The 25,681-nt window shown below is 53.3% G+C and overlaps 11 protein-coding genes across 11 annotated transcripts; 6 read left to right on the plus strand and 5 right to left on the minus strand.

The window, feature by feature from the left end:
• Nucleotides 1-21: 21 nt before the first annotated feature.
• Nucleotides 22-225, minus strand: CORC01_08595 (uncharacterized protein; the record flags this gene model as incomplete). The annotated part of the gene is made up of 1 exon (XM_022620225.1): nt 22-225. The coding sequence occupies one exon, from the start codon at nt 223-225 to the stop codon at nt 22-24; it is 204 nt and encodes a 67-aa protein (XP_022473219.1).
• An 812-nt stretch (nt 226-1,037) lies between these two features.
• Nucleotides 1,038-1,491, minus strand: CORC01_08596 (uncharacterized protein; the record flags this gene model as incomplete). The annotated part of the gene is made up of 2 exons (XM_022620226.1): nt 1,038-1,365; nt 1,433-1,491. The coding sequence occupies 2 exons, from the start codon at nt 1,489-1,491 to the stop codon at nt 1,038-1,040; spliced, it is 387 nt and encodes a 128-aa protein (XP_022473220.1).
• A 1,893-nt stretch (nt 1,492-3,384) lies between these two features.
• Nucleotides 3,385-5,707, minus strand: CORC01_08597 (DFDF domain-containing protein; the record flags this gene model as incomplete). Its single annotated transcript, XM_022620227.1, has 3 exons — nt 3,385-4,353; nt 4,435-5,534; nt 5,596-5,707. 3 exons carry the CDS (start codon nt 5,705-5,707, stop codon nt 3,385-3,387), a joined length of 2,181 nt encoding a protein of 726 aa, XP_022473221.1.
• Nucleotides 5,708-6,784: 1,077 nt separating this feature from the next.
• Nucleotides 6,785-9,496, minus strand: CORC01_08598 (DNA repair and recombination protein pif1; the record flags this gene model as incomplete). The annotated part of the gene is made up of 2 exons (XM_022620228.1): nt 6,785-7,809; nt 7,873-9,496. 2 exons carry the CDS (start codon nt 9,494-9,496, stop codon nt 6,785-6,787), a joined length of 2,649 nt encoding a protein of 882 aa, XP_022473222.1.
• A 1,012-nt stretch (nt 9,497-10,508) lies between these two features.
• Nucleotides 10,509-12,377, minus strand: CORC01_08599 (uncharacterized protein; the record flags this gene model as incomplete). The annotated part of the gene is made up of 1 exon (XM_022620229.1): nt 10,509-12,377. One exon carries the CDS (start codon nt 12,375-12,377, stop codon nt 10,509-10,511), a length of 1,869 nt encoding a protein of 622 aa, XP_022473223.1.
• A 590-nt stretch (nt 12,378-12,967) lies between these two features.
• On the plus strand, nt 12,968-13,174 carry CORC01_08600 (uncharacterized protein; the record flags this gene model as incomplete). The annotated part of the gene is made up of 1 exon (XM_022620230.1): nt 12,968-13,174. The coding sequence occupies one exon, from the start codon at nt 12,968-12,970 to the stop codon at nt 13,172-13,174; it is 207 nt and encodes a 68-aa protein (XP_022473224.1).
• A 3,660-nt stretch (nt 13,175-16,834) lies between these two features.
• On the plus strand, nt 16,835-17,410 carry CORC01_08601 (uncharacterized protein; the record flags this gene model as incomplete). The annotated part of the gene is made up of 1 exon (XM_022620231.1): nt 16,835-17,410. One exon carries the CDS (start codon nt 16,835-16,837, stop codon nt 17,408-17,410), a length of 576 nt encoding a protein of 191 aa, XP_022473225.1.
• A 910-nt stretch (nt 17,411-18,320) lies between these two features.
• Nucleotides 18,321-19,145, plus strand: CORC01_08602 (uncharacterized protein; the record flags this gene model as incomplete). The annotated part of the gene is made up of 1 exon (XM_022620232.1): nt 18,321-19,145. One exon carries the CDS (start codon nt 18,321-18,323, stop codon nt 19,143-19,145), a length of 825 nt encoding a protein of 274 aa, XP_022473226.1.
• A 1,468-nt stretch (nt 19,146-20,613) lies between these two features.
• CORC01_08603 (carboxylesterase) lies at nt 20,614-22,869 on the plus strand (the record flags this gene model as incomplete). The annotated part of the gene is made up of 2 exons (XM_022620233.1): nt 20,614-20,899; nt 20,960-22,869. 2 exons carry the CDS (start codon nt 20,614-20,616, stop codon nt 22,867-22,869), a joined length of 2,196 nt encoding a protein of 731 aa, XP_022473227.1.
• Nucleotides 22,870-23,369: 500 nt separating this feature from the next.
• On the plus strand, nt 23,370-24,508 carry CORC01_08604 (uncharacterized protein; the record flags this gene model as incomplete). Its single annotated transcript, XM_022620234.1, has 3 exons — nt 23,370-23,791; nt 23,843-24,353; nt 24,428-24,508. 3 exons carry the CDS (start codon nt 23,370-23,372, stop codon nt 24,506-24,508), a joined length of 1,014 nt encoding a protein of 337 aa, XP_022473228.1.
• Nucleotides 24,509-24,761: 253 nt separating this feature from the next.
• CORC01_08605 (uncharacterized protein) lies at nt 24,762-25,631 on the plus strand (the record flags this gene model as incomplete). Its single annotated transcript, XM_022620235.1, has 1 exon — nt 24,762-25,631. The coding sequence occupies one exon, from the start codon at nt 24,762-24,764 to the stop codon at nt 25,629-25,631; it is 870 nt and encodes a 289-aa protein (XP_022473229.1).
• Between the last annotated feature and the right edge of the window lie 50 nt (nt 25,632-25,681).

Consider the following 25,681-nt stretch of genomic DNA (forward strand, 5'->3'; position numbering starts at 1 on the left):
GGAAAGACGATTGGTGTTGGTTTATATCCCTTCCTGGAGGTGAGAGGAAGGAAAATTCGTGGTTGGCGGAGATAGGGTGGGAGGTTTGCAGATGGGAAGCTTTGTTTCGGAGACAGGCAGGTGCAGCAATGGAGGTAGTAAAGGCCAGCCAGCAAGAGCGGGAAGGTGGTGACGGGAGGCGGCGGCAATCCCTGGGAGCGGCCCCCGGACAACCAATGAAATCATAGAGTGGGGCGGATTAAGTGCCCTCCGGTGCACTCAGCAGCTTAAGTAAGGCGCCGCTCCAGGGGTCGAATCTGGCCCAAGCTCTACGATTCAGGTGGTGACGGTGTCGTCAGGGCAGTGGAAAGTGTTGGAAGCTTCCACTCTTGCTGACCTTTGACCTTGAGGGCCCGACAGGCAGCCTTTGGGCCACGCACTCTCTGAGCGAGTCGGTGTCCCACGCACGTCCTCCACCTAATCCACCTTGCCTTTTGGAACCCGGTACTTTGCCTTATCGCTTTTCTGCATTAGTGAGCTTTTATCGATATGGCAATTGCACACCTAACAGCTAGGCAAATCACATCACCATAGTAGACATTTTACTTCAATATGGGTCTCGCCATCGACTGCCTTGTCGCCTGAGGCGGGGTTATCCTCTGTCCAAAAAGGTACTTACCGACTTACCTTCGATACCAGGTGTATACGAAAGCCTCTAGCGTCGCGGCGGTCAGAGACAGGCAGAAGGAGCGAGCGACTTCTTTGTTATTTCTGCGACAAATCATTCAAAGGAGCGGCGAATCCGTCCACCAGCTGAGCATCCAAAACGTTTGCTCTCCTCCGAGACTTGCCATCCTGGCAGCCCCCATACCCAAGCCTGGACGGTCGATGCATCCGGCGGCAAACGAATGACGGCTAGGATGCCTGACTACTGCGAACAAACGGGCCCTTCCCCTTCCACCTCCCACTTCTCGTTCTGTGTAGGCAGCCCCGAAGATGAGTCTTCCGGCGACGGCCTCCCACGCCTTCTCCCCTCCAAATCCGTCTCTACCCCCCAATCAAACGGCAAAGCTGCGATTGTTCATCGCCTCCTGCTGGGACAGCGGCCACGTCGCCACCTTTTGCCGCCAACCAAGGTATTTGGCGCTGCCCGCCAAGTGGTCGAACATGGGGACTGCCTCGGCGTGTCGCATGGTCGGGAGGAGGTTGATGTGGTGCTCCAACAGCCCGAGCCCGAGGATGCCGACCCCGGAGCGGGGGCTGCCGGCGGCGATCCTTGCGGACCGGTTTTGCGCCTGCAGGAACGCCTCGGTCAACCAAGAGACGGCTGAGTAATTGTTCATGCGGCGCGCTATACTATGGTCATGGCTTGACAGGTCGGCCCGCCTAAGCATTTTGGTCAGCACTGCGTTTGCAATTTACAAACTGCGGCGGGTATGCCATGCTCACTTACCCATGGGGCGGGCCCCCGGCGTCGGAGCCAGTCTCCACCATGTCGGACCTGAAGCTCATCTGAAGTGGGGTTTCGGCGGGCTCGTGATGTGACGGGACGGACCGAGCTGTCGACAGCCAAGCAATTTGGCTTTCGTTGTTCGTCTGTATTTGCCTTTGGATTTGGAGTATGTCAATCTGTTAAAGGTCGTGACTCTCTTGTGTCTGTGTTCGCCCAAGGGTGAGGAAACTAGTGCCACGCCCACGCTGAAACCCTTTTCAGCAAGGCGTCGACAAAACCTTCTTATATCAGAGGCGACGGATACCCGCCCTGGGTGGTCACAGCCCGGTATCGTCCCGTTGGCCTCCCATGTCTTCATCGCCAGGGGTACCAGACGTCTGGCAATTGGGCTGGCAGGCTGCTGCTGCAAGATGAAATGCAGCCCTTCCAGGCTAAGGTACTGCAGGTTTGGGGGCCATTGGCTGTGTAAGCCATTAGCACCCTGTGGCACACTCACATCACAGGGCACGGCATCGCTAGCCTGACGCTGCAGAAACCGGACGATTGTTTTCCATGCTTCCTTGTCCATATGCTGGCAATCGTTCGATCGTTTCTTGCCATTCCTGCAGGCCCGTTACTCGCACATGTCGGATCGAAGTGGCAGGTATTCACATCCCTCTCAAATGAGTTCCTAAGAAGGCGTGACAAGATCTTGATGCAATAAAACCCATGGGCCTCCGAGCTCGATAATTGCGACCTGATCCGGCTACCTTGGCTAGGGTAGCAGCACCATGACGAGATAAATGTGTCCAACCAGGAGGCTGGCGTATCTCAGCCTCAGCCATGGCCTGACTTTCCCCACTCCCCCTCCAAGACAGAATTGCCAAATTCCATCGTGAAGGCGCATGGCACAATTGCTCCTGCGATGACAGTTGGACTACCTATTGCCAGCATCATCTTACACAGCCCCTTCTGGTCCGTCTTCTGAAAAACCAAGGTCTCCTCATATCATGGGCGGGCTACCCCGTCGTCCTCTCAAGCCCGGACCCCCCATGAAATCCAAGTCCACCTAGGTAGGTAGCAACGGCCTCTTGACCCGCGCTTCTGCATATGTCGATGCATTATCTACGGCTCCCAGGCTCACAGTGTTGTGTAACTCGCGCTGCGCTTTTGATGGCAGCCTTGCAGAGAGAAGCTCGTATTCGAGCGCCATCATCACAATGCCGATTATGGTAGGAAGGGCTGAGAGTGTTGACCTCTCCTCCCTCCCGTACCATGGAACCTCGAGTTAACGTTGCTGAGAATCCCATCCCGCAATACTTGCCAGCTCGATACCGTCTACTTGCGCTTACCATCTAATCATAGCCTGCTGCTATCCAGGGATCATGTATGAAGCCGCAACTCGTCTCCCCCCCACAATGGAACCAGCTTCGCGTGTGCCTCCTCGTCCGTCAGCACTAATACTACAGCTATTGACGCTGTGCTGCACTTCCCGGCCCCCAACGCAACGTTCACCTGCCCGCGCGATCTTTTGCCTTGCCCCGAGTATCCACACGGGACGCCGGCCGGTTGCCTCTTCTCACATCCGGCGATTGCGGGGTTTTTGGGGGCACCCACATGGGTTTGTCTACATCCTCACACACGGTTCAGGTTGCGTGTTTTATGCTTCACGTCTTCCAACCTGGCAATTATCGCAAACGGTGGCATGCAATGAGTAACAGAAAAACCGGACCAAGCCCGGTAATAGCTGCTGTGATTGGAATATCATACAAGATCATGTCCACCGTCCTCCGATGCGGATATAATAATAGGAAGGCTGCGTGCAAACTCCTCATCCCGTATGCTGTCCCTCCACCGTCGTGCGAGAAAGTAAATGCCCAAACAATGCAATAAAAAGGTTGACTCGCTTTTATGATCCATTTCCCATAAAAAACTCCGTGGTGAAGCCCTCTTTCCCTCCCCAGGATAGGAAATCATTGCTCCTGAGAAAGTGCTGGCTGGTATCGCATTTGGAGAACCCACTTATCGTCAAAGTCGATGCCTCTCCGAATCTTGGTACCCGCCTTCTTCCATACGGTCGCGCCGAGACCCATGTCGGCAATGAATAGCTTCCAGTCTTCGTCTTCAGCCACAGCGGCATGGCCATCAGCCGCTCCAGCACCGTGAATATTCGAAGGGTCGGTGTCCGAGATAGGCGCCATCGCCTCTAGCAATCCCTTCTTTGGTGCGCCCATCGCCACCACGTACCGAGGCTTGACGTACAAACGCCCGCCATCAATGATGCTGACCTTTCCGGTGGATGGGTCGATGCCGGTTGGAACATCGACCGCGAGAACGAAAGCCTCGTTTCGGTTGGCCCATTCTATCAACTCGTACACGGTGGCTTGGTCGCCAGTCCGCAGCTCCTCGAAAGAGATCGCCAGGCCCAGAAGAGCGTCGATGATGAGTGTGACCGATGTTGCTGGAGTAGAGGCTGTTTTGCGAAGCTGTTCGAACAACTCGATCTTGTTGTGTACGCGACCCCCAAAGTTTCTGTAGATTCTCACTTGCTGTCGCATGTCTTCGAGCAAATCTCGCTCACGCTCGATGCCAACCACACAGACCAGGAGATTGAGACCCTTATTGCGCAGGTGGCGAGCAGCCGCAATGGCTCGTATTCCGGATTTGTTGTTGCCAGCCAGGATGACGACGGTCGCAGAAGCCGACAAACTGCTGTTCTGAGCGTTTGCACCACCCGTACCGAAACGGACTTGGATCGCCGGGTCCTCCAGAGCTTGCAGTGTAACCTCGGCGATTCCTCGCCCTGCGTTCTCTGCCATCATATCTTCCGTGAGTCCGATCTCGTTGGCTGCAATGTTTTCAAGGTTCAGCATCTGAAGAGCCGAGACGGTCTCCAGGCGTCGATTTGACGGTTCGAGATAGAATCCGGACTGTGTGACGTGCTGTAAGTGGTTAGTGCCATGAAGAATCTTTGGGCTGTCTTGAGAACGAAGCAACGCTTGAGGCTGTCTGTTCAGACGTACGTTGGAGTTGACGCGATTCAGGGGCTGACTGGTGAGTTGCGCGCTCGCTTTCCGCGATTGCGACCTCCTCGAAGCCCCTGGTTTGCTTTCCGCCCTGCGGCTACTCTGAGCACTCCGGACATCACGGCCGCTTAGTCGATCAACTCCATTAGCGGCATCATCGGCCTCGCTATTCCAGAAATCTTGACTCGTCTTTGCCGACGCAGCTGGCAGGTCGAGGACGTTCTCAGAGTAATGGAGGTTCTTCCCTCCCGCCGTTCCTGGCTTGGGTAGGCGATTGTGCGAAACCAGTCGATCTGCCTCATCAACCAAGTCCTCCTTGCGCATTTGGTCGAAAATCGTTCGCTTATCAAACTTTGCAAGGTTGTTCTCGAAATCAAACTCAACCATGTCCTCTGTGACATCCTCCGAGGCCCATCCATTTTCGGGGAGGTCTTTCTTCCCTTTGAGGCCCCGTTTCAGCGAGTTGAAGGGCTGAAAGGAAGGTGAGCTTTGCAGCATTGGAGTTTGCCTCCAGCCTTTCCCCCGGTTAGCTGCGTTGCCGCGAATCGGCGTGATTTCTGGTATCGTTTCTTCCGTTGCGCCGTTACGAGCTCTTTGCTTCGCTCGCCGCCTACTGCCTTTCTTTTGTGATTGACCCTGTACCTCACTGGCATCCTGCGATACTGCACTGTTTTCCACAGGATTTCGTTTCGCGTTGGGCGTCGAATCATCCACCTCCAGCTCCTGCAAGGTCTCGCTCAGGCTCACAATGTCGTCTCTCAGCCCTCCTGTCAGGTGGACACCAGACAGAACCCCTGGTTGCCCCGGCCGAAGGTCCCTTGTTGCCTCTGCAGCCGGTTGAGGAACAGCTTCCGGCAGTGTTTGGCTTTCGCTCCCACTCATGATACCAGAGTCAGGCCTTTTTCCCATACTGAGAATGGCGGGGTCCGCAAAGGCCGGCTGCGCAGGCTGATTGACAACAGGCGCAGGGACGGGACTGACGCCCGGCGCCGTGAATGTATTGGGTGCAGCATCCTCTTTGAATTCGGAAAGCTCGAGGATGTTGGCAGCGTCGATATTGACTCTTGGGAGCCAATGGTTTGTCCCGAGAGTGAAGACTATGTGGGCGACTGTTAGTGGGACTGGGCATCGAGTGAAGCTGAAGAGAAAACGACGTACCGTTACTCAGTGTGAGACTGGTACCGGCCTCTATAGCGCTGACAGTGCCCTTCAGCATCGTACCCTGAGGCTGCCTCAGTGTCACCAGCATCTGCAAGCCGATGAACTCCATGGTGACGAATACGTCACAGCGTCTGCGTGCTGAGTCGTCGACCGTGTCAGGATACACGAAAGGAGCGTTGGGTTGGGGCGTCGTCGCAAGGACAGAATGCGCGAATTGACCGCACGCGTAGCTCTAGGGATATCGCAAGTGGCCCCAAAAAGATCGCCAAGTGGACGCGTTGGCGGCTAGATGCTGTGAGAGCGCAGTACTGAAGTTGGCGTTGACAGTGAATTTGTGCGTTGACCTTGGATCTCGACGAATGACCAAACCGGAGAGCTTGCTTCCCCCAATTCCCCCTCGGGCACACGCACCTGCTGGGTTCAGGTTCCCTTAACTTTTTCCCAGTTCTTATCGATAAGGTGGGCGCAGGGGACGTAAGGTACCTAAGCGCAGGGCAAGCGCAGGGCACGCAGGTCCCAGAAGGTCACGGGGATTTTTGCTGGTGGCGGGCAGCTACAGCATGCCCAGGAAGAAGGGATGAACGTCATGGACACAAGCTTCCGGGCCCAGTTAGGTAGGTACGAACTGAAAAGCTCGGTGCACTTGGCTGAAGGAATCTCCTGTGCTACCACCTGCAATATCCTTCAAATGCGCCAACCTTCACGATCAACAAGGTATAGGTGTCTCGGGTTATCGTCCAGCACAGATAGCACCTATGCGCCGCTTTCACATCTTCCTTTTGCCTCGTCAAGGATAGCGACAGCAGCTCTGGTAGTAGAAACACTGAACCGAGAGCATTGAAGCCCCGCAGACACAAACTGAATCGAGAGGGGTTGCATGTCGTTGATGTTGATAAAAACTGGTCACCATGACAACGGCGCAACTTGACCAACGACAAACGTCTTCCAATATCGTGCTGTCTTACTTGTTCGTTATAAGAGCAGAGGTATTTTCCGTCTTACAAAGGCGTGCGCTTCAAAACGAAACCAGAGCGTCCGAGTCCAACGCTATCTATGTCCAGACAACCATCAAGACCAAATGAACCCCTTCCAACCATGCCTAGACTACTTGAGCAGGACCTTTGCTCACGAGGTGTCCCTGAAACGCCATATTATGTTAAGGCCAAAATCCTTTCCGGATCCGACTTCAAAAACCACCGTAGCTCGCCATTGCCTCCTCCTCATCGTCCAAATCAATCACCTCGATACCTTTCCTCACAAATGATTGAGACCGCGCGCTCATTCCAGACGTACTCTTGACGGGCTTCGCGTCTTTCTCCTTGTGCAGAAAATCAGCCATGCTTGGTGGCGGCTTTTTCGCAATGGCTATGTCGGCACTGTAGAGCTTGTTGTAGAACCCTACGACCCGAGGGTGAGCCATCACCTTGTCCTTCTGGAAACGGAGGACCTGCAGGCCTTCTTGGCTGGTCGCTCGACTGAGCGCGACATAGGCCTGGCCTTTTTCAAACACCTTGCCGAGATCAACCTTGACCCGTTCCAATGTCTGGCCTTGGGCTTTGTGAATCGACAGTGCCCATGCAAGGATCAGAGGCAGCTGGCTTCGGTTAGCCTGCACCTCGCCATTAGGCAATTCAACCTTCCAATCTTCTGGAACGCAGAGGATGGTCCGGGTAGATCCATCCACCGCCGAGAACTCCACGACAGGATACTGGGTTGTGCCCCTGGTTGCTTCCTCCACTTCTCTGCTAAAAGCTTTGATTTTGCGCCTGGCCTTTGCTTCTCCATCCTCGTCTACATCCTCAACAGTGTCGGCCCTCATGTTCGCCGGGTCCCAGTTTTCAAAGCTTCCCTCGCTCATGAAGTGAGTCACTTTGCCGAGCGAACCGTTGACAAGTGTGTCGTCCATGTTTTTGATAAGCATGACCTGGGCGCCAACCTTGAGCTCAATCATTTTGGGTGCCATCATATTCTGAAGCAACTTGTCGCGTATTTGAGGATCTCCGGAATCGCCTGCGTCGTACCGTTTGGGTGCCCCGGGCAGGTTGCGCAGTCGACCTTGGTTGGCATTCTCCACCTCATATCGCGTAGGGAACAGCTCGGTGACTTCCAGTCCATCCTCGGCGGGAATTGGCCTCGTCAGCTTCTTGAAAGCTTGCACAGTCTCGTCGCTAATCCTGCCAAGACGCATTTCGTTGAGCATGTTGGCAAAGACTAATATTGGTTAGCTGCTGCATCCATCTACTCTGTTTGTACTCGTGTTTTGTTTCGACATACCTGGGTCCCTTTGACGGAACACCTGCGTTAAGCCAATCGTGTGGTCAATCGTAGTGTTCCAAGTCGCCGCCTCAAAGGCGAATTTGGATTCTCTGCTTTTATCGCCATCAGGGACCGGGGGCAGCTGGAAGAAATCACCCGTAATCACGAGTTGGATGCCGCCCCAGGGCTTGCCGTTATTTCTGATGGTTCTGCCGATTTGTGAAAGCTTGTCGAAAAGATCGCCGTCCACCATCGAGACCTCATCAATGACCAGCGTCTTGGTACGAAGCCAGCGGTTCTTGGCCTTGGGGTTTCGCCGTATCTTCTTGACCAATGACTGGACGTCTTCCTTCCCGAGGCCAATTCCAGAGAAGCTATGTAACGTCTGGCCTCCGATATTGCAAGCTGCGAGGCCTGTTGACGCTGTGACGGCTAGCCTTTCCGGATCTCTCGCCCATTTCTTTTTGAGCTCTGCAATGATTGACCTCATCAGGACCGACTTTCCAGTTCCTGCCGGGCCTGTGAAGAAGACACTCTGACCATTGTTGACAACGAGGCTCTGAACGTGCTTTTGCTCTTGAGTGAGAGCAATCACAGACGCCTTGGGCTTGGGCAGGTTGCTCTTCGTCACCTCGGCTCGGATCTCGTCCATGTTCCATCCGTCCTCGCCGGCGGCGGCTTTCTTGGATTGGGTCTTCAACCGCTTCTTCTGCTCCTTTAGGGCACTGGCAGTCATGTTCCAGGTCTCTTTCTTTTTCTTAGGAGCAGGTGTGACACCACCGGCCGCCCAACTCGAAACCTCCGGCTCGTCTTGTGGCACTGGAGTGCAGTCCTGTTTTTTGAAACTTGGTGGGAGCTTGCGTTTCTTGGGCTGCGGGGCCACTAGAGACTCGACGTGTTCTGGAGACTCACGCTTGAGCGAGCTCTGGGCAGAAGTCGTGCGGGATAGCTGAGGGTGGACAAAATGTGACGCGGGAGAGGAGGACCATGGTAAAACTTGTGTCGAAGGTTCCTCGGGCTGCTGCGGGTTGATCTTCTTCGCCACAACAGGGGGCTTGGGGAGTGAAGGCAAAGCGGACGGGGCTTCGAAGTCCAGGTCTAGCTGGTCATCGTCGCTGAAGTCATCTTCAGCGAAAAAGACGGCGGGTTTCGAGTTGGCCTGCACACTTTGGCTAGACAGAGTATCCGGCTCGTCTCGAAAAGAGTCAGACTTGGCATAGAGGGAGGCGAATGATTTGCCATTAGGGGCGGATATGGAGTCCAGGGCAGATCGATTGCTGCCTACGAAGTGCGTTACACTAGCAGTCCTCCCCGGCGGAGGCCTTGTTGAGTTCGTCGTCGCGTGGGGCACCGCGGTCGTCGGGGTTGTCTTTTTGAATTGGTCTATGATATTCCCATTCTGAGTGGCGCTGGGGCTGCTCGAGGGGAAGAGTTGTTTGGCCAAGTCGTTCTTCTGCGGCGGCGGAGCGCTGTCCTCGTAGGCCTTCTTCGCTCTGGCCAACATTGAATCTGTGTGCGGATCTAGATCCGGATTTGAGGCAGAGGTGTGGACATGAGCAATGCGAATTGCTGCTCTGAGGGTCAGTTGGCGGAGTATCGGCGAGTAGCGAAAGGGGAAGAGGCTGGTGATTCCAGCCGTCATCCGAGGGGTTGGCTTGTTGACATTTGACGTGGAACTGCGTACGTGAGAGGCTTTGCTGTGTGTCGCACGCTGACCGGGGAAGCAAAGAGTTCTACCTGTCACCGTCCTGGAAGGGCGGTCCCGATTGTGGTCGAACGCGCCTGCACGCGTAAAGCCCCTCCTGAATCTTGGCGCGAAAGTTGGTCCAATTCGGCTTAGTCATCGCACTAGTGATGAGGTAGCTCCACCACCAATTGAACCCTCGACTACCTTACCTAGGTAGGTACTACCTGGCTTTGGTTTTCAACATGTTCAACAAACGACCCGTGAATAGGTCAAGGTTGGGGAGGATGAAGCCCCTTCGTGCGACTTATACTCCGTCCTAGTTCGACATTCGTCTTCCTTTCCTGTGATTGGAACTTCACATCCACACCAAAGACTTATGCCACTTCCTAGTGAGAAAAATCGGCCTACCATGCCAGACTTTCTGGATTGTCCAATGGCATGTTACTCAATATCCGTCATTGGCTGCGGACTGCCCACGTTCACCACGTAGCTCCTCTCCTTTGCAGAATGGTCCTGCGCCTCGATGCAATGTCGTCGACGGAGAAGCTGTTCGCCTCACATTGGGCACGGGGGGCTACCTATCTGCAGCCGGCCCTCTTGGCTTCCTTTGGGCATGAAGCTTGGGCAGGTCTCCGCCGGCCTGTCACTACTTATTCAAGCTCTCGCCTTCCATGTTTGCGGGACTGTGCTACCTCGGCGTCTCTGCAACCTGCATTGCCACATTTTGTTTCCACGGAGACGAGGAAGAAGATCATTACTTGGTCAAACTGAGTGTTCAGATCTTTCATTGGTCAATCTCACTATGCTGCCCTTCCGGAAAGACACTGCCTGTCTAACTTTGTTCGACTTAAGCATTAACATAGAATAGTTTCGTTCTTGCCGATCAATGAGACGTGTGGCTCCCGACGACATCCTCGAGTGTGGAAGGAAACCCAAAAAAAAAAAAAAATGGCAAACTCGCGCTGCCTTAGTCGTGGTACCTCCCGCCTGACCGCCCCAGCGGCTCAAACGGATTATCAAGGTACCGGTTCATGTACTGTTTTGCTTGTCGTGCTCTCTCTTCGTACGTTTCCTTGTCTGGAAAAAAAGCGCCTCTTTCTAGAGAAGGCCGACGGAAACGTGTTTCCAGGTGTCGCCTCCGCGCATCGGCCTTTCGGATATCGGCAGCCAGGTCCTCCTCGCTCCCCTGGCGATCTTCGAATCTCACTTCGTTGCGGATCGTCAGTCTTCTCACATTGTCCAAGTCGTCTTCATGTCTTGCACGCACAACCTCTTCCGGATCAACAATGCGGAAGCTAGGCTGCCTGTGGATGACACGGGGTGGCGGCGCAACTTGACGACGGCGGCCGACACCAGTGAGTAGCTCGATATCTTGCAGCACGTTGTCATGAGCCCTGTCTGTCATCCTTTGCGGCCGGAATATCTCATCTTCAAAGTGGTCGGCTCTGCCAGGCGTTATCAAGGGTGCGGGCGGAAGTGAAGTAGGCATACGACCTCGAGGCACGTCGTCATCAAGGAGGCGATGGTCATGTTTCGTGTGATGGCGTGTCACTTTGATGCCGTAATGCTCAGGACGGTCGTGGTATCGACGGCGCCTCCGGCTGCGGCTACGACTTCGACTACGACCGCGGCTTCGACTGCGAGGCGGGCGGCGGCCGTGTCTGCTGGATTCGGAGGAATCAGTGGCGGACGACCCTGGCGTCAATTCCGTATCGCTCCAACTCTCGTCCGAGTACGAGCTTCCTGAGCTTCGCGAACTTTTGGAAGCGAGGTTATAAATCTTGGCTTTACCCTTCTTATGGTCCATCTCGACGACCTTGACATCGGCTTTCTGTTTGCCACCTTGCAGAAACTGTGGTGGAGGGTGAGGCTGCGGAGCCGGCAGTGGCATCGGAAACTGTCGCTGGAAATCCTCTTGTTGTTGTCGCAACGCCAACGCATTACGATGCTCTTTTGCCAAAAATTCCTGATCATGACGGTGCTGTCGCTGTTGTTCATGCAAGCGCCGTTGCTGTTCGAGTTCCCTTTCTCTCTCCTTGAGGATGGCCATTGCATCCTCACCGGAGCGCGGCTCTCGCTTGAAATATACTGTCATTGCGATGGTCTCCAAGAGGTTCTTCTTTGATTTTCGTTCTTTCACCTTGGTTACCACGACCTTTTTTGCCTCTTTCCCGGCCATGTACTGGCGGTACTCGATGGAGTCCCTGCTGAGCTTCCTGATCTTGGTGCTGATCTGCTGCATGGTGTAACAGAACCGCCTGTCAAGGTTGTGTGCATCGAGATTGCTTTGAGCCTTTTCAATCTGACGCTGCTGCGTCCCTGTGAGGTCCATCTTCTTTTGCACTGCCGTCTTGCCCTCCATGTCGAGTTGGCGAATAGTTCGGGTTATGGCCGGCTTGGAGAGGTCTTGGACCTCTGTGCGGATGACATTCTCCCAGGTCGATTTGACGGGGTTACCTTCGTCGTCAATCTCGTTTGGGTCATTGACCTTTTCGAATCGGTATACGACATATTCGGACAAGGCTTCGCGTGCATCGGCCTCGGTCATGCGCTCGTTGCGAAGATCCGAACGCTCAACGAGACGCTTGCGCCGCAGCTCTGGCGGGATCACATTGTTTGGGGGCTGAACCGGCATGGGTCGAGGCATCATCATCGGAGCCACCATCGGGGCCACTGGTCGCTGCATGACATGTTGAGCTGGCGGTACCGGGAGAGGAGCCCTGGGCACCGGGGGAGGAGGCGGCGGGTGTGGTCCACGTGGGACTGTCGCGCCTTGGGGTGGTTTCGGCGGATGGCCGGGAGCGAGTTTGAGGGCGCCGGCTGGAAGACCACTCATGTTGGCGACGAGAACTGTGATGATACTCAGAGACGGAGTCTATTCTCGGGGTTTTCGAGGCCAGGTAAGGTACGTCTTATATGGGTGCTCTGTAACTGATGTCCCAGGAAGCTAACGTGCAACCAGACAGGAGGGAGACAGGGATCCAGAATGGAATATCTTGAAGGAAGAAGTCGAGAGGGTTGTGACTGCCTCGATTTGGAGTCGTTGCCAGACAAAGTGAGGCGGGCGCAGTCCTTTGTGGAAGGGTATATGAGACAAAGTGAACCACAGGAGGGTGTGTTGGTATGCTGTGGATATGCTGTTGGTCTGTCTTTATCTTTGTTCCTGACTGCAGGATGCAGGCGGCTCAGCGAGAAGAACGGAATGGCCAACACTTTTGGCCACGGTAACACGTATCTCAACTGATTTCTTGCCGATGGTGCGAGCCTTATACTTGGAGGATTGAGGTCAGTTACCCGGCAACTTGCGCTCAAAGAGGGAGAAGACGAAGAAGAAGAAGAAGACAGGACAGGTGTGGGAGAAGACGGCGAGAGGGGGCGGGCGCTGTGAGCTTTCAGGCCAGGAAGCTGACTTTCACCGCCAGGAATATGCAACTGTCTGCCATTGCGCAACCTATCACTCAGCCCAGCAAGCCACCTACTCATATGATGATTCGTTTCTCTCGAGGCATCCATTTGCGCCATCCCTGTCGATTCAGTGAAGTGGTGGGCATTGCCCATTCGAGGGCCGCGTTACTCACCTTTGGATTGGCAGCCTGGTTGTTAAGCGACAACTACACCAAGTGCGATACTTGAGACGACTCCCTCTCCTAATCGAAGATCCTCGTTGATGGATGAACTTAACAGAAGGACAAACAGACTGGGCCTTCGTCAAGAGCCCAACGCCCCCGGCGACTGTGAGAATGGCATTTTGAAGGCGATTGAGTCGTCTACTCTGAAGCTGTACACGGATCCGGAAGCCGTCACTATGTCTCGGCAGACTTGGTTGCTCACATCACCCTCTGACAGCTGTGGGTTCACCGTCTCTGCCGATGCTGCTTACCCCGCAAGAGACAGGCTTTGTCTTGCGCGGGCGGACTTGACGGGCGGGAGGGAGGGTCGACCCGGAAGGCGAACATTGCGAATACTGGAAGATGGTCCGCGCCGCACGAAACAAGGCAACCATCCGGCTGAATCATTGTTTACCCTGATTACCTCACCGAAGACGTGCCGCTTTTTCTTCAGGTGTGTGGAGGTGTCCAGCTGTGTGGGTTGATCGGCAAATCAACGCAGGCTCGCGGTTAACACTGCCCTGGACCGGCTCAACCGGGGTTTGGAGTCTTGCACTTCTGGGTGCCATCAGCGACCCCAATCAACGACCACGAATCCTGCCTAGCGGCCTCCAATTGGTAGGAGGTGCATCAAATGACTTCGATAAGGGACATCCAGCATCGACCTGCAGAATGGTGTTACACGGCAGAAGCCTTACTTGACCAATCAAGCTGGCACGACACGAAGGAATGGGCAAGAATTCAAGCTTCCCGTCGGTCATAGGATGCGAGTTTGAGATGCCAGCGATCGAGACATGCGTCCGTCGACACGCAGGCAATAAGAGAGACAGTCCTGAGTCCGCAATAACCGAGACATTAAGGCTGTTCGTCAACAAGTGTGGTGCAGTCAGTGCTCGGCATCGTATCGAAAATAGTCCCAGAGGGGTGTCTTCCCTCCAGGCTGTGGTCTGGACCACACAATCTCTGCCTCATTTCTTGGAGCTGGTCTGGTCGGTGGTCCATCTGACACCTCGACTTGACCTTTCTGAACTGGGCATCTTACGCGGCTGGGCCTCTGATACGAGTCCTATCCAAACACCACTTTCAGCACACGCCTGTTCTTTCTCCCGTTTACGTTGCTCCCATGCCCCATCACATTTCAAAGTGCTTGAATGGTGTACAGCGGGGCAGAATGAGACAATAATGCCATCTGGTCTCAGTTGTCATCGCAGAGCCGCACCTTAACGGACAACCGTTCCAGTCGCTTAGATCCTTTACAAGCCCCATCCATGCAACACCTGAGGTTTTCTACTCCTTTTTGAGACCACTTTCGGTCTTACGGTCTTCGCAAAGACAGGGAAGGCCTGTCTACGCTGGCTGTCAGTCCAGACCGATGCTCTGCAAACGCCGCGGTTGATCAGCAGGAGCCTTGGCCACAGCTGCCAGCTGTGTTGCTACACAACATCCAAAGCGCTGGCACGAATTTTTACTTCCTCGTCGACCGAAAATTGTTTACGACGCAGAAGTCTAGAGCGGTCGTCACCTTTGATGGGCGCATTCCCGACGCTTTGCTCATCGACACTGCATGTCGAGGAGCTCAGGTTACACAATAACTGCCATCGTCTTTGTGCAGGGCTTGAGCGCGACGTTGAACACGCAGATTTTTACACCAGAGGTGTAACAAAATATTTTCCCACGCTCCCTGATGACAACTGGCCTTCCCGTATCCATTGCAGAGATGCCCAATCTCACAGGGACTTCCTTGCTCTCCCTGTGTGTACAACGCGGACAATCGAGCGATCTGGCGGGTTTCCGTCAAACTGCGGACCTTTCCTTTGTCCTACCGAGTCTAAAGCCGTACTCCGTGCCACGGAGAGGGCTGGCTCCTCGGTCTCACCGGTTGCAATGCCGCCGTCATCTGTATAAATGCCCAACTGTCGAGGGAGGACAAGAGCTGTCACTTCGCCGGCTCATTAGATTCTCAACTGATCATCATGCCATTGTATCCAGAAGTTCGGCGAGTGGAACTATCCTCAAATGCTGAGTGTTTGGTGTAACACTTTCAAAGCACCTGGCTCGAAGAGGAATCAGTCGGATGCTGATATCCCTGCGGGGAGAAACGGCCGTGGCTCCCACATAAGTTGACGCCGCCCCTCATTTACATGTACCAGCCTGCGTCTGGCTACGACGCCAGGAGCGTAGATGGTGCAGAGTTCGTTCAAAGTTGCCTTTCCTTGACGAGGCTAACGAGAGTGCAGTTGCCTTGTCTTTCTTTGCTGACACGACTGACTGGGTTTTGCACATTGCACAGCACTTTGGCTGGTCATCTACGGATTTGGGCCCTCATTTTCTGACCCCCTATTCGCAAGCCCTTGTCTGCCAAGCATGGGAGATGGTTGGCTCATCTGTAGCACGACGTCCAGGCAAGGCCTTCGCCGAAGCGTTAATCAGCATGGCAACAACGGGATGATGACGATCCGAGATACATACTCGGTATGGGGCCAGACGATATACACAAAAGGTGATATCTTGGCGACTGGATTCTTTGAGACAGCGGCTCTACTCGAGGACACCACACTTGTCTCAACTTGCGCCCCTTCCCCGGCCGGGCAATTCCGGCATGGAGAAGTGGAGTGCCTTTCAGAGAGTGTGCTTACGGCTTGGATGTCTGGCTCAGCCTGCGGTGCGAGATGCTGGCCCCTTTTCGTGCTACGCTGGGAATACAAAGCGGGCCACCACTCGGCTGGAGTCGTTTCAGAAGAATAGCAGAAGAAAGTTTGCAAAGACAATACTCGTGTCTACGGTAGTAGAGGCCATTTTTGGTCTTTGATCGCTGGCTAGTTTGATTGCCTGACGATTGTAACACAAGTATAGCGCCCATCCACAGCATCGATGATTCCATGCAGGAAAACTTTCCATTAACATTACGAATTTTAGTCATGCCATGTCCAAAAAGAAAAGTTGATGAATGAGTTTAGACGCCCCAAACATGTAGGCTAGGAGGTTCACGTCTTTTGTAGCGTAATCGAGTCTCTTACGCATCGTACCCTCAATGTCGCCTGCTTTAGGTAGGTAGGTAATAAGAGGACATTCTATACGTAGCCGCAGATCATTCTTGCTGAACGGGACTAGGAACGTCTTGAATAAATATGGTGATGGAAGCTTTCAAACAGCTGGATTAGAAAGGTCTTGATGTAGAATGTTGACCTGGGCATGTGAGGACATAGTTTTTCAGACAGTCCAACAAACCATACCTTACCCTTTTTTGAAGCCATTCCGAAAGCCAGCGATGTTGAGGATGGAAACATAATTATTTACGGATTTCTGACATACCACAGTGACTAAATACGTTACAATACACCCTTTTCAGACGAAGTCCTCCTGAGGGAGCTTTTATTCGCTCCTGCTCAATGGGCTGGAGGCGCCTTCCTCCTCCACCCGCTCCTGCTCCCTTCTCACTTACATTCGTGATATTGTTGACCGTCAAGACTCACACACCGCCCTCGCTTATATGTGTATTCAGTGAGAGTTCCAAATCAAAAAGAAAAGTACCTGTTCAGTGGCCCTCTCTTCGAAAAACATCTTTCCACAAACAAATCAAACCTCCCAAGAATCTCACAAACAATCAATCACCACAAATCCCTTCTACACCTCACACCACAATTCCTCATTCCAAATTCTTTCCTCACCCACAATCACCACCAAGATGAAGAGAATCACCATCATCACCTCCTTCTCCGCTATTATGGGCACGGTCGTCACATCTGCCGCTCCTGCCGAGAAGGCTGCCAGGGCCGAAATGGCCACGATCTGTGAGGTCACTATGGCGCCCTTCCCCAACGCTGTCTGTGAACCCTTCACTACTTCCGACGACACTGTCGTGGCCGTCTTCCGCCTGGATCCCTCCAAGGCCAAGAAAGGCAACTTCAACGTCATGAAGACTGTCAGGGACATCAACTCTGATGCCACCATCTGGGTCCCCAACGAAAAGGTCAAGTCTGGTCACGAGGACTTCTGTGACAACGCCAACGGCCTTCAGTCGGGTCATATCAACCCCTACATGCCCCTCGTCTCTGACTGCCTCGTCATCAAGGAGTGGGCTGCCTCCAACGCTGGCCACTGGGCCGTCTCCAAGGCCGACTTGGACAAGCACCGCTGGACCGCCCTCTCTGTTGTCAACACCTGCGCCTTTGTCATCGGCGCTACCAAGGAGAACCGCCCCAACGCTGGTATCAACATTGGCAACCAGGATGTCACCGAGATCATCCAGCAGGCTATCTAGAAGCACAGAATGATGGACCAGGTCGAGGTTGCTGGTCGCTCTTCTTGCATCACCACGGGTGGCAAGGTCGCTGCCGACTGGTACATTGCCAACCCCGACATGATCAAGTGGGACAACTGAAGGATGAGCATATGCTATGGACTTGGCTCTTGAGAACAGACATGCTTATAGGGTCGACATGGATTCACAAAGGATGGGATGGAGGAAAGAGTAGCTAGGAACCGCTCCTTGGGATTTCTTGAGTTCACATTGGAAGGAGGGTACTCTAGTTGGCCATCATCACCAGTCTTAATACACAGGCTTCATGCGCACCAAATGACCGGACGTTTTTTGAATAAAATTCCTCATCACCATAGCCATATCTTGCTCCTTGAAAAGTAGAAGGTTCAGAAATTTGACCGAGCCCACGTGAGCAAGAAATCCCATCTTGATCCAGCTAGTCTATTTCGCAACGCAGAGTCAGAGGGATATTTTACTCCTGAACCCTCTACGTGAATCTTGAACAGCCAAGTCCCTTCAGGTGATGGTTATAAGTGGTAGTGGCTCTATTCCATGCCTAACTCCCTTTCACCTCATGCTTCTACGTGCCTTCCCCCTCTTGACCGGCATTCTTGTCCACCCACGCCGTACCTTCCTCCTTTGTTTTCCCCTCCTTCCTCTGCTATTAATCGAACAAACACACAGAATCAAAGGCACCTTCTTCACCAGTCTTCGCTTTAGTACCGTCAGGCCATACCACTCAAGGCCTCCTTGCATCATCCTTCTTTACCTCCACCTCCATCATCCCTGAGATTGCCGAACACGACGATCACTACAATCAGAACTACCTTAGACAAACTTCTACATTTATTTTTTCAAGAGACAACTTCCCTCTCTATTCCCCATCAATACTGCCACATCAAGAATCCTCATGATGGCTCTCATCACCCGTCTCCTCGCTATCACTGTGGTGGCGCTTGCTGTTGTCGCCGCCAATCCCGTTGCTCAAGGCCCCGGAATCATCCGCGACCCTGCCTGTGGCTCTCTCTGCGCCTTCACCGAGCCTCCCTTCCCGAAGGCTGTCTGCCACGAGGTTTTACTCGACAGCGGCAAGTGCAAGGCCATCTTCATCAACCCAGAGGTCGGCAAGGTCGACTTCGCGAAGGTCGAGGGTGGCATCTACCCTGGTGCGGAGGTCAAGCAAACCAAAAAGAATGTTGCCACCATCGCCAATGGTTACATCAACGCAGACGATGCTCCCACCGCTAACCGTATCGGTACCTCTCGCCTCTCCAAGCGCTTCACGGTTGAGAAAACTGAGGAGCCCCAGAAAGTTTGCAAGGAGCAAGGTGTTTCCTGCCTGGACCGCGAACAGAATGCCGAAGTTGATGACTGCGTCAAATTATTCAGCTTCTGGGAGAAAACCTACGGCAAATGGACCTTCTCTGCTCTCGATCTGACTGGCAGAAATTGGCTTGAGTTCATGCGCATCGGCACCTGCCTTGTCGCCATCGGTTCTCCCGCCGCCAATCTTCTTGATTCCCCAATCACCGGCAAGTATTCCACCATTGGCAACCTCGACATGGTGGGCATCTTCGCTCAGAGCATCGACCATTGCGGCGAGAAGAAGAAGAAGAGTAGCATGGAAGTCAGAGGCACGATCAGCTGCAGCGACTTTGACCTCACGTTCTGGATCGTCGCCACGGACAACTTCGACTGTTGCAAGCCCGACCCGGTGCTGAACCCGCATAACTAAATGCCTAGAATCATCATTGATATCTGAAAGGCTGAGAAGCTTCAAAGGGAGTGCTCGGGAAAATCGGGTTTAGCTTTGCTTCACCACATCATCATCCTAGGGAATATGGAGACGAGGGAGAGTGCCTGGGATAGTTGCAGCCTGCTACGTACCTTGGCTATTGACGCCCAGAGAAATCAGAAATCGCGGTCCATCCGGCACGTTACCTGTCTGTCTGTCTCGCTGTGACATGTGTTAGATGTCAGGAAGGGTTGACATTGTTCCATGCTGAGCCTCATCCTCTCCACAACCTTCGTAAGGTACGCCTGATCTAACCCTCTTACCTCGTCGGGGCAGGATCCTCTTCAGGACGCAGATTTTACCTCACCAAGGACAACTCAGCGAATGCACTGGGAGCAATCATCAGACGATGAACTAGACTGACGGTCTCCGTTGTTTCGCCGTCCTTCTTGGCGCCTGGTCACTACCGCAGCTAGAATAGTGTCAAAGAGATAATTATGGAACGATCAAACGGTGCAGCATGGAAACAGCAGAGTTCAGATTTGATCCACGACGCCATTGTCGTTCATCTCACCAGCTGCCTCCTCATATCGGCCAGACCTTCTCGTCTTCATGCCTTCGCTCTTAGACGTTGAGATGGTGTGACATCAAACCACCCCGCACCGATCCGAGTTTGTAGATACTCAAGGGCGTAACAGCAACGGCTCCGAGTACGACGTTTTGTCAAAATTCTGGACAGTCGGCAATCGAATGCCGCCCCCGTCCCATCGTCCGACGACACACACACACCATCAAATCTTGGTGCAGTGGGGGTTGCAGTGTCAAACAAGAATCTACCGGGCCGTCGGACTAATTAGAAATCAGAGTAACAGCCCTCAGGGCCAGAGGTGGGTTTAAGCAACTTGCGTTGTGTGTACATGGTATGATTGTCGCGGAGCGGGCCAACGAGCACGGCGCGCGCGAGCGCGCGAGAGACCAAAGTTTTGAAACCTGAGCAACCTTTCCGCCAGCCTGCTCCTGGCTCGGACCAAAGCATCGGCCTCTGCGCGATCTCATGCGTCCAGCCTAAAACTCGCCGAGTGCCCGCGTCCATCATGCTCCCCTGCTCGAGGTCTCTCTTGTTTGCATTTCCAGCCCTGCGGTCTTCCTGGTAGATAAACCACTCTAACACGGATAGGCTGATCCCAAAGCTTCGATCGACTTTGGTGCCTGAGCTCTTCCCAGGATCCCGCGGCGGAAACGGGAGGATCTAAGGGCGTCGTTCTGGATTGGCGACAAGCGGATTAGAGAGTGTGAGAGAGTGAAAGACTTGGGCATCCAGTCGGACCGTCCGACTCTTTCTTTCCCGCACGCCTCGTTGCTTGGGACATCCTTGGCCTGCTTCTGCCCTGTTCTCACTCGGCGCAATGGACAGTTTGTTTAGGTTAAGTTGAGCGGATGTCCTTGGGTCTTTTTCATCTTGAAGTGAATGCCGCCACTTGTTCTGTTGCTGTTCAGGTCAACATTGCTCAGAAGGAAGAAACAGATAGTTCTACCATCCATTCCTTTGGTTCTGGTTATTGATTTCCTCCATGTTTGTATATATGGGTTCCGGTATTCTTCTCGGCGAACTGTCAACTCGGTCTCGGTGCAAGACGTCATGCCCGTGGGAGCGCTCGCTCTGGTCGCCTTACTAGCCGCAGCTGTTTCGTGCGCACCATCGACCCAGAACCTCAGGACCGATATAACCATTATTCGAGACAATGATCTCCTGGGTGAGTCGCAATCGATATCACATGTCTAGAAGCCCCTTGCTGACAATAACAACCTTCAAGACTCCAAAAGTCCAGCGGCCAATGCAAGCGCTCTCTTTCTCAGGGCTCGGGTGGCCTTTGGGGAGGCCAAATCCATGTGCAACGATCTAGGCGAGCAGCTATGGGCACCAGAGTCGAACTTCACTCGGAGGGTATTGGATATTCTCGACTACCAAGAACCGGATGTTGACCTGACGGCAATCTGGGTTTTGCCCAAAAACAACGATGTCCCCCAAACGATTAACCTCAAAGGCGAGGTTTCCTCTGCCAGCGCATCCGATACAAATACCGTTCTGTGCATGCACACGGCGCCATATTCCAACGGCGTAGCCCAGGATAGCAGTCCGAGGTGGCAGGTGGTGGTTCACTCCAATAGAGAAGAAGTCCTTGGCTTCCGCGACAGGAACAGCTTCCGCTTCCACGGCATGCGGTACGCTACAAATACGAGCCGGTTTGCGTACCCGAGGATGTATCGAGGCTCCGGAGGCAATGCCACCGCGCTCGAATTCGGCTCCCCTTGCTATCAGGGATTCGGCGGCGCAGAAGACTGCCACTATCTGAACGTTTACACGCCCCATCTTCCCCGCAACAGACGAATCGACAGCGGTCTTCGGCCGGTAATGTTCTGGATTCACGGCGGGGCTCTTACGAGCGGCTTCGGCAGTGATCCCTTGTTCGATGGGGGAAATTTGGCGTCTCGTGGCGATGTAGTTGTCGTGACCATCAACTACCGGCTGGGCTCTCTGGGTTATCTGGCAATTGATGATGGCGAGACGAACGGCAACTTTGGTCTCGCCGACCAGATTCTGGCACTGGACTGGGTCCAACAACACATTCCAGACTTTGGCGGGGATCCAAGCAAGATCACCATCTTTGGTCAGTCCGCAGGTGCCGCCTCCGTCCGGGCGATGATGGCGTCTCCAAAGGCGGCCGGCAAGTTTGCAGGTGCGATCCCACTCAGCAACCTCGGAGGCTTGACCTACGGAACGTCATATTCAAAGTACTTCTCCATCGAAGAGCAGCTAGACCTCGTGGGAAATGCTATCCTTGGCACCACCAACTGCACCAACGCAACGTCGCAACTAGACTGTCTCCGAGACGCGCCACTTGGAAGTCTCGGGCCGGGAGCACGGTACCTTGTCAATGACAGCATCTACCTGACGACAGACGAGTTGCAGCTTACAGGAGACTCCTTGAATGTGAACGTCATGATGGGCATCACCTCCGAAGACGGCTTGCCGTTTCTAATTTTCCCGCGCAACGGTACAGTCCTCAACGACACCCACTGGCTCACGTCTCAGGGTCTCCCGGCTCCCCCGCAGCATCTCTTCCCTTCGACAGACGTCAGGAACCAGACGCGGGCGGCATTCGGGGTGGGCGCTAGGCTAGCGACGGATGCGATGTTCCGCTGTGTAGACCAAGCGACAGCGTACGCGGGCTTGGAACATGGCGTCCTCGGATCCAAGGTGTACTACTACGAGTTTGAGCGGACGTACCAGACGCCAGAGTGGCCGAGACTCGACATCTGCGAGGCGCCCAAGTCAAAGACGCATCCCAACGGAAACCCCGAGTCACCCGCTAACAACCTACGATGTCACTCGGGCGAGTTGCTTCCGCTGTTTGGCAATGTTGTGCGTCAGGGAAATCCGCTTCGCGACGAGAATGACTTGCCCTGGATGCAATACCTTGTCGACACCTTCACCTCGTTTGCGAGGACATATGATCCTAATCCGAATAAGGCCTTTCTTAAGGCTAGGGGGTTTGAGAGCACGTTGAGGGCGCTAGAAAAGTCGGGGCCCTGGGAGCCCTCGGTGAAAGGGGACATGAAGATGAGGGCCATTGATTGGCCCGTAAAAGACAACATGATGAAGGGATTCAAGGATGTCGAGCAGTGCGAGTGGCTCAAGTTGCCGCTCGACTTTTACGTTTGAGTAAATAATTTATATTGGTTGAAAGGGGAAAGATGCACATACAAGCATCCAGGACCTACATAATTAGATATACAGTACATGAAATAGCGTAGATGGGTTGTATACAACTCCTAATGATTGCCTACTTTCTTGAACACAATTCTTGGAGATAACGTGCCTTTTTCAACGTCCTTAGTCGACAGCCGAAGGCCAGCGAAGAAGCTGCTCACTGCCACAGGCAATGGCTGAACCGACAAGAAAGCCAACCGCTTACGCAGTAAGTGTGACTGTGGCGAAGATATCTACGGTGCGACTTTATTGGGCCACGACTGCGCAATCTCATGCAGGCTCTGAGAGGGGTAAATCTGCCTAACAGCCTCGTCTTGCTGATTTCTTTCGCTTGAGGAGTGAATGAAATGGTCCCTCTTCCGTTTCTCATTCCCATGTGAACGTGTCAATCTGCACGCATCTCTTGAAGTTCATTGCAGTCCGAGGCACCTGGTGCTTCGCTCTCGTTCTCGATGGAGGCGGCGATCGGAGTGATTGGGCTCTCGTTGCAGCTCGTCGATTCCGCCATCAAAGTCAAGAGACTCATCGCGGCTTACCGGTCTGCCTCGGCGGAGATCAACCGGCTGGCGCTCAAAATTGAAAGGGTCGAGGTCATATGCGGTGCGATCAAGAAGAGTCTCGAGGGAGACGCTTCGTCGCGGCAATGCTCTGATCTCATCAAGACTTGGGGCGTCTGTGTTCTCAAGAGCATCCAGTCGACACTTGCCGAGATTCATGTCATCATTACGAAGCTGGAAAGAAAGGGTGGGAAGAGGCGCCCATTCAACACCGTGGGATTCACATTTTTGGAATGCAAAGATGATGTACTGCGGTTGAGCAAGTGGCTGGACGATGACCTGAACTACTTGCAGCATATGATGACCGCAGAAATATTGTAAGTCTTTAAGAAACTGTCTCGAAGTTCCGATCCTAACTTTTCACGCAGCTCCAGGTGCAATGTCGTCCAGCAACTGACAGTTCACCACACGGGCGATTCGTCCCTGTCTCCAGCAAAAGACCGTATCTCGCCTGATCTCGAACGAGATCACAATACCGAAATGCCTTCTGAACCAAGACTTACAAGGATTGTGAGAAGAGGCCATCAAAAGATGGTCAAAGCACTCGGCTTCCAGTACCAATCCCAGACCACGACGATTCTCAAGAAGTCTCGCTCTCTCGGCACACAGGAGGTGTCGAATATTGGTGAGGTCAAGACTTATGCTTTCGGGCACAGCAGCCTTTCCTACAGAATCGAACTCCATTGGGAGATGACCACCTTAAGCCCAATGGTCTACGCTCTTTCTGTCCGTCACGTCCTCTCTAGAGATCAAGACGAAGAGCTGATTGAGGAGATGTTGGACATCATGCGCGACGGAGACGTGTCAGCTCTGCAAGACCTACTTTCAGCCAAAATAATCAATCTTGGCACCATGCTAGGGAATAAGACGCTATTTGAGGTGAGATTTGTCGGAACATTAATAGGCATTCATCATAAGAGACTGTGTTCTGTCTAATCATTTACCGGCTACAGTCAGCAGTCCATTCTCACCAGCCACCGATTTGCCGCTTTCTAGCTCAACAGAATCTCGATCTATGTATAGATGAGAAGTAATTTTGCACATCTCTTGCTCGGTCTGAGGACTAATGAATCGGCCAGCACCTGCAGACCTCATCACTCGGCCGGAGTGCATGTCATGGTTTTACAACCTCCTGAGATTTCGCGCCGCGTCTTCGCAATTAACGAAATTGTTCAGCTGACCCCAATCTCCCTGCCCGCGAGATTCCGTCTCTTGGCCGGCCATCTTAAAGATGTAGAGTCCTTGACTGCCTTCTACGATCGGTGCAAAGCACCTACTCTGGATGCGATGGAGGAAGCGGAATTTTTCGACGCTGTCTGGGATGCAGCAGTAAAAATATTCGGAAGACAGACCAGAAGAGATCCCTTCTGGCTTCGAGATGATCCATCAATTGTAGTTTGGACTCGTCTCTTTGTCACATTGATCAATGAAGGTGTAGATGTTCACAGACTCAGTACATGGATTCTCTGGAACGACTTTCCCTCTTGGTATAAGCCCTTGTACAACACCGCGCTTTCCTGGATTCTTAGCAGCTCCGAATGTCATCGAGAGGTTGAGGCCGCTCTTTCGTGCTGGTTGAAAATCTTGTTGGCGGGCGGAATTGACGTTGACAGGTATCTGCAACGTGAAAAGGCTCACCTTCCGGAAAACGTTTCACCGTATAATCACAATTGGGCGGCTTGGAAACGAATGATTTGCACAAAAAAAATCGCAGGTTTCAACGTCCCTATGTGGCGCCGATACGTCGACCCAGACAGCAAAGCATACGAAGCCAGAAATGAATTCAAAAACTTGGGCTGCCTCTTTGAAGTCGAGATCTGGCCTGATCTTCATTACTTATCAGCATTGGAAGCAGAGGAAGAATGGCAGCAGCACGTATTGCTAAAAAATTGCGAGTTATACAGCAGTGCAGAAGAAGACTGGCCATTTATCTATGACTTTGTCCGGGATCACTGTGAAAGAGCCGAGCGGAACGTCCTTCGTCGCGAAGGGAAAGGAGCCGCAGGCGGTCTTTGTTCAAGTTTCAAATACGCCAAGGAACTTGCTCAAGAGAGGTTCAGCAGGAGGCAGGCAAGAAAATCCTATCGGTCTGGTTATCTCAAAAGAGAAAAACGGCCGCTTAACATACCGGGAGCTTGGCCAGATTTGGGATGGTAGTTTGGAATGACGAGCATTGAATAGGGTTATCGTATAGTGAACTTCAAACA

This window comes from Colletotrichum orchidophilum (genome assembly GCF_001831195.1).
Source record: "Colletotrichum orchidophilum strain IMI 309357 chromosome Unknown Scaffold_74.1, whole genome shotgun sequence".
In the NCBI taxonomy this organism is placed as follows: domain Eukaryota; kingdom Fungi; phylum Ascomycota; class Sordariomycetes; order Glomerellales; family Glomerellaceae; genus Colletotrichum; species Colletotrichum orchidophilum.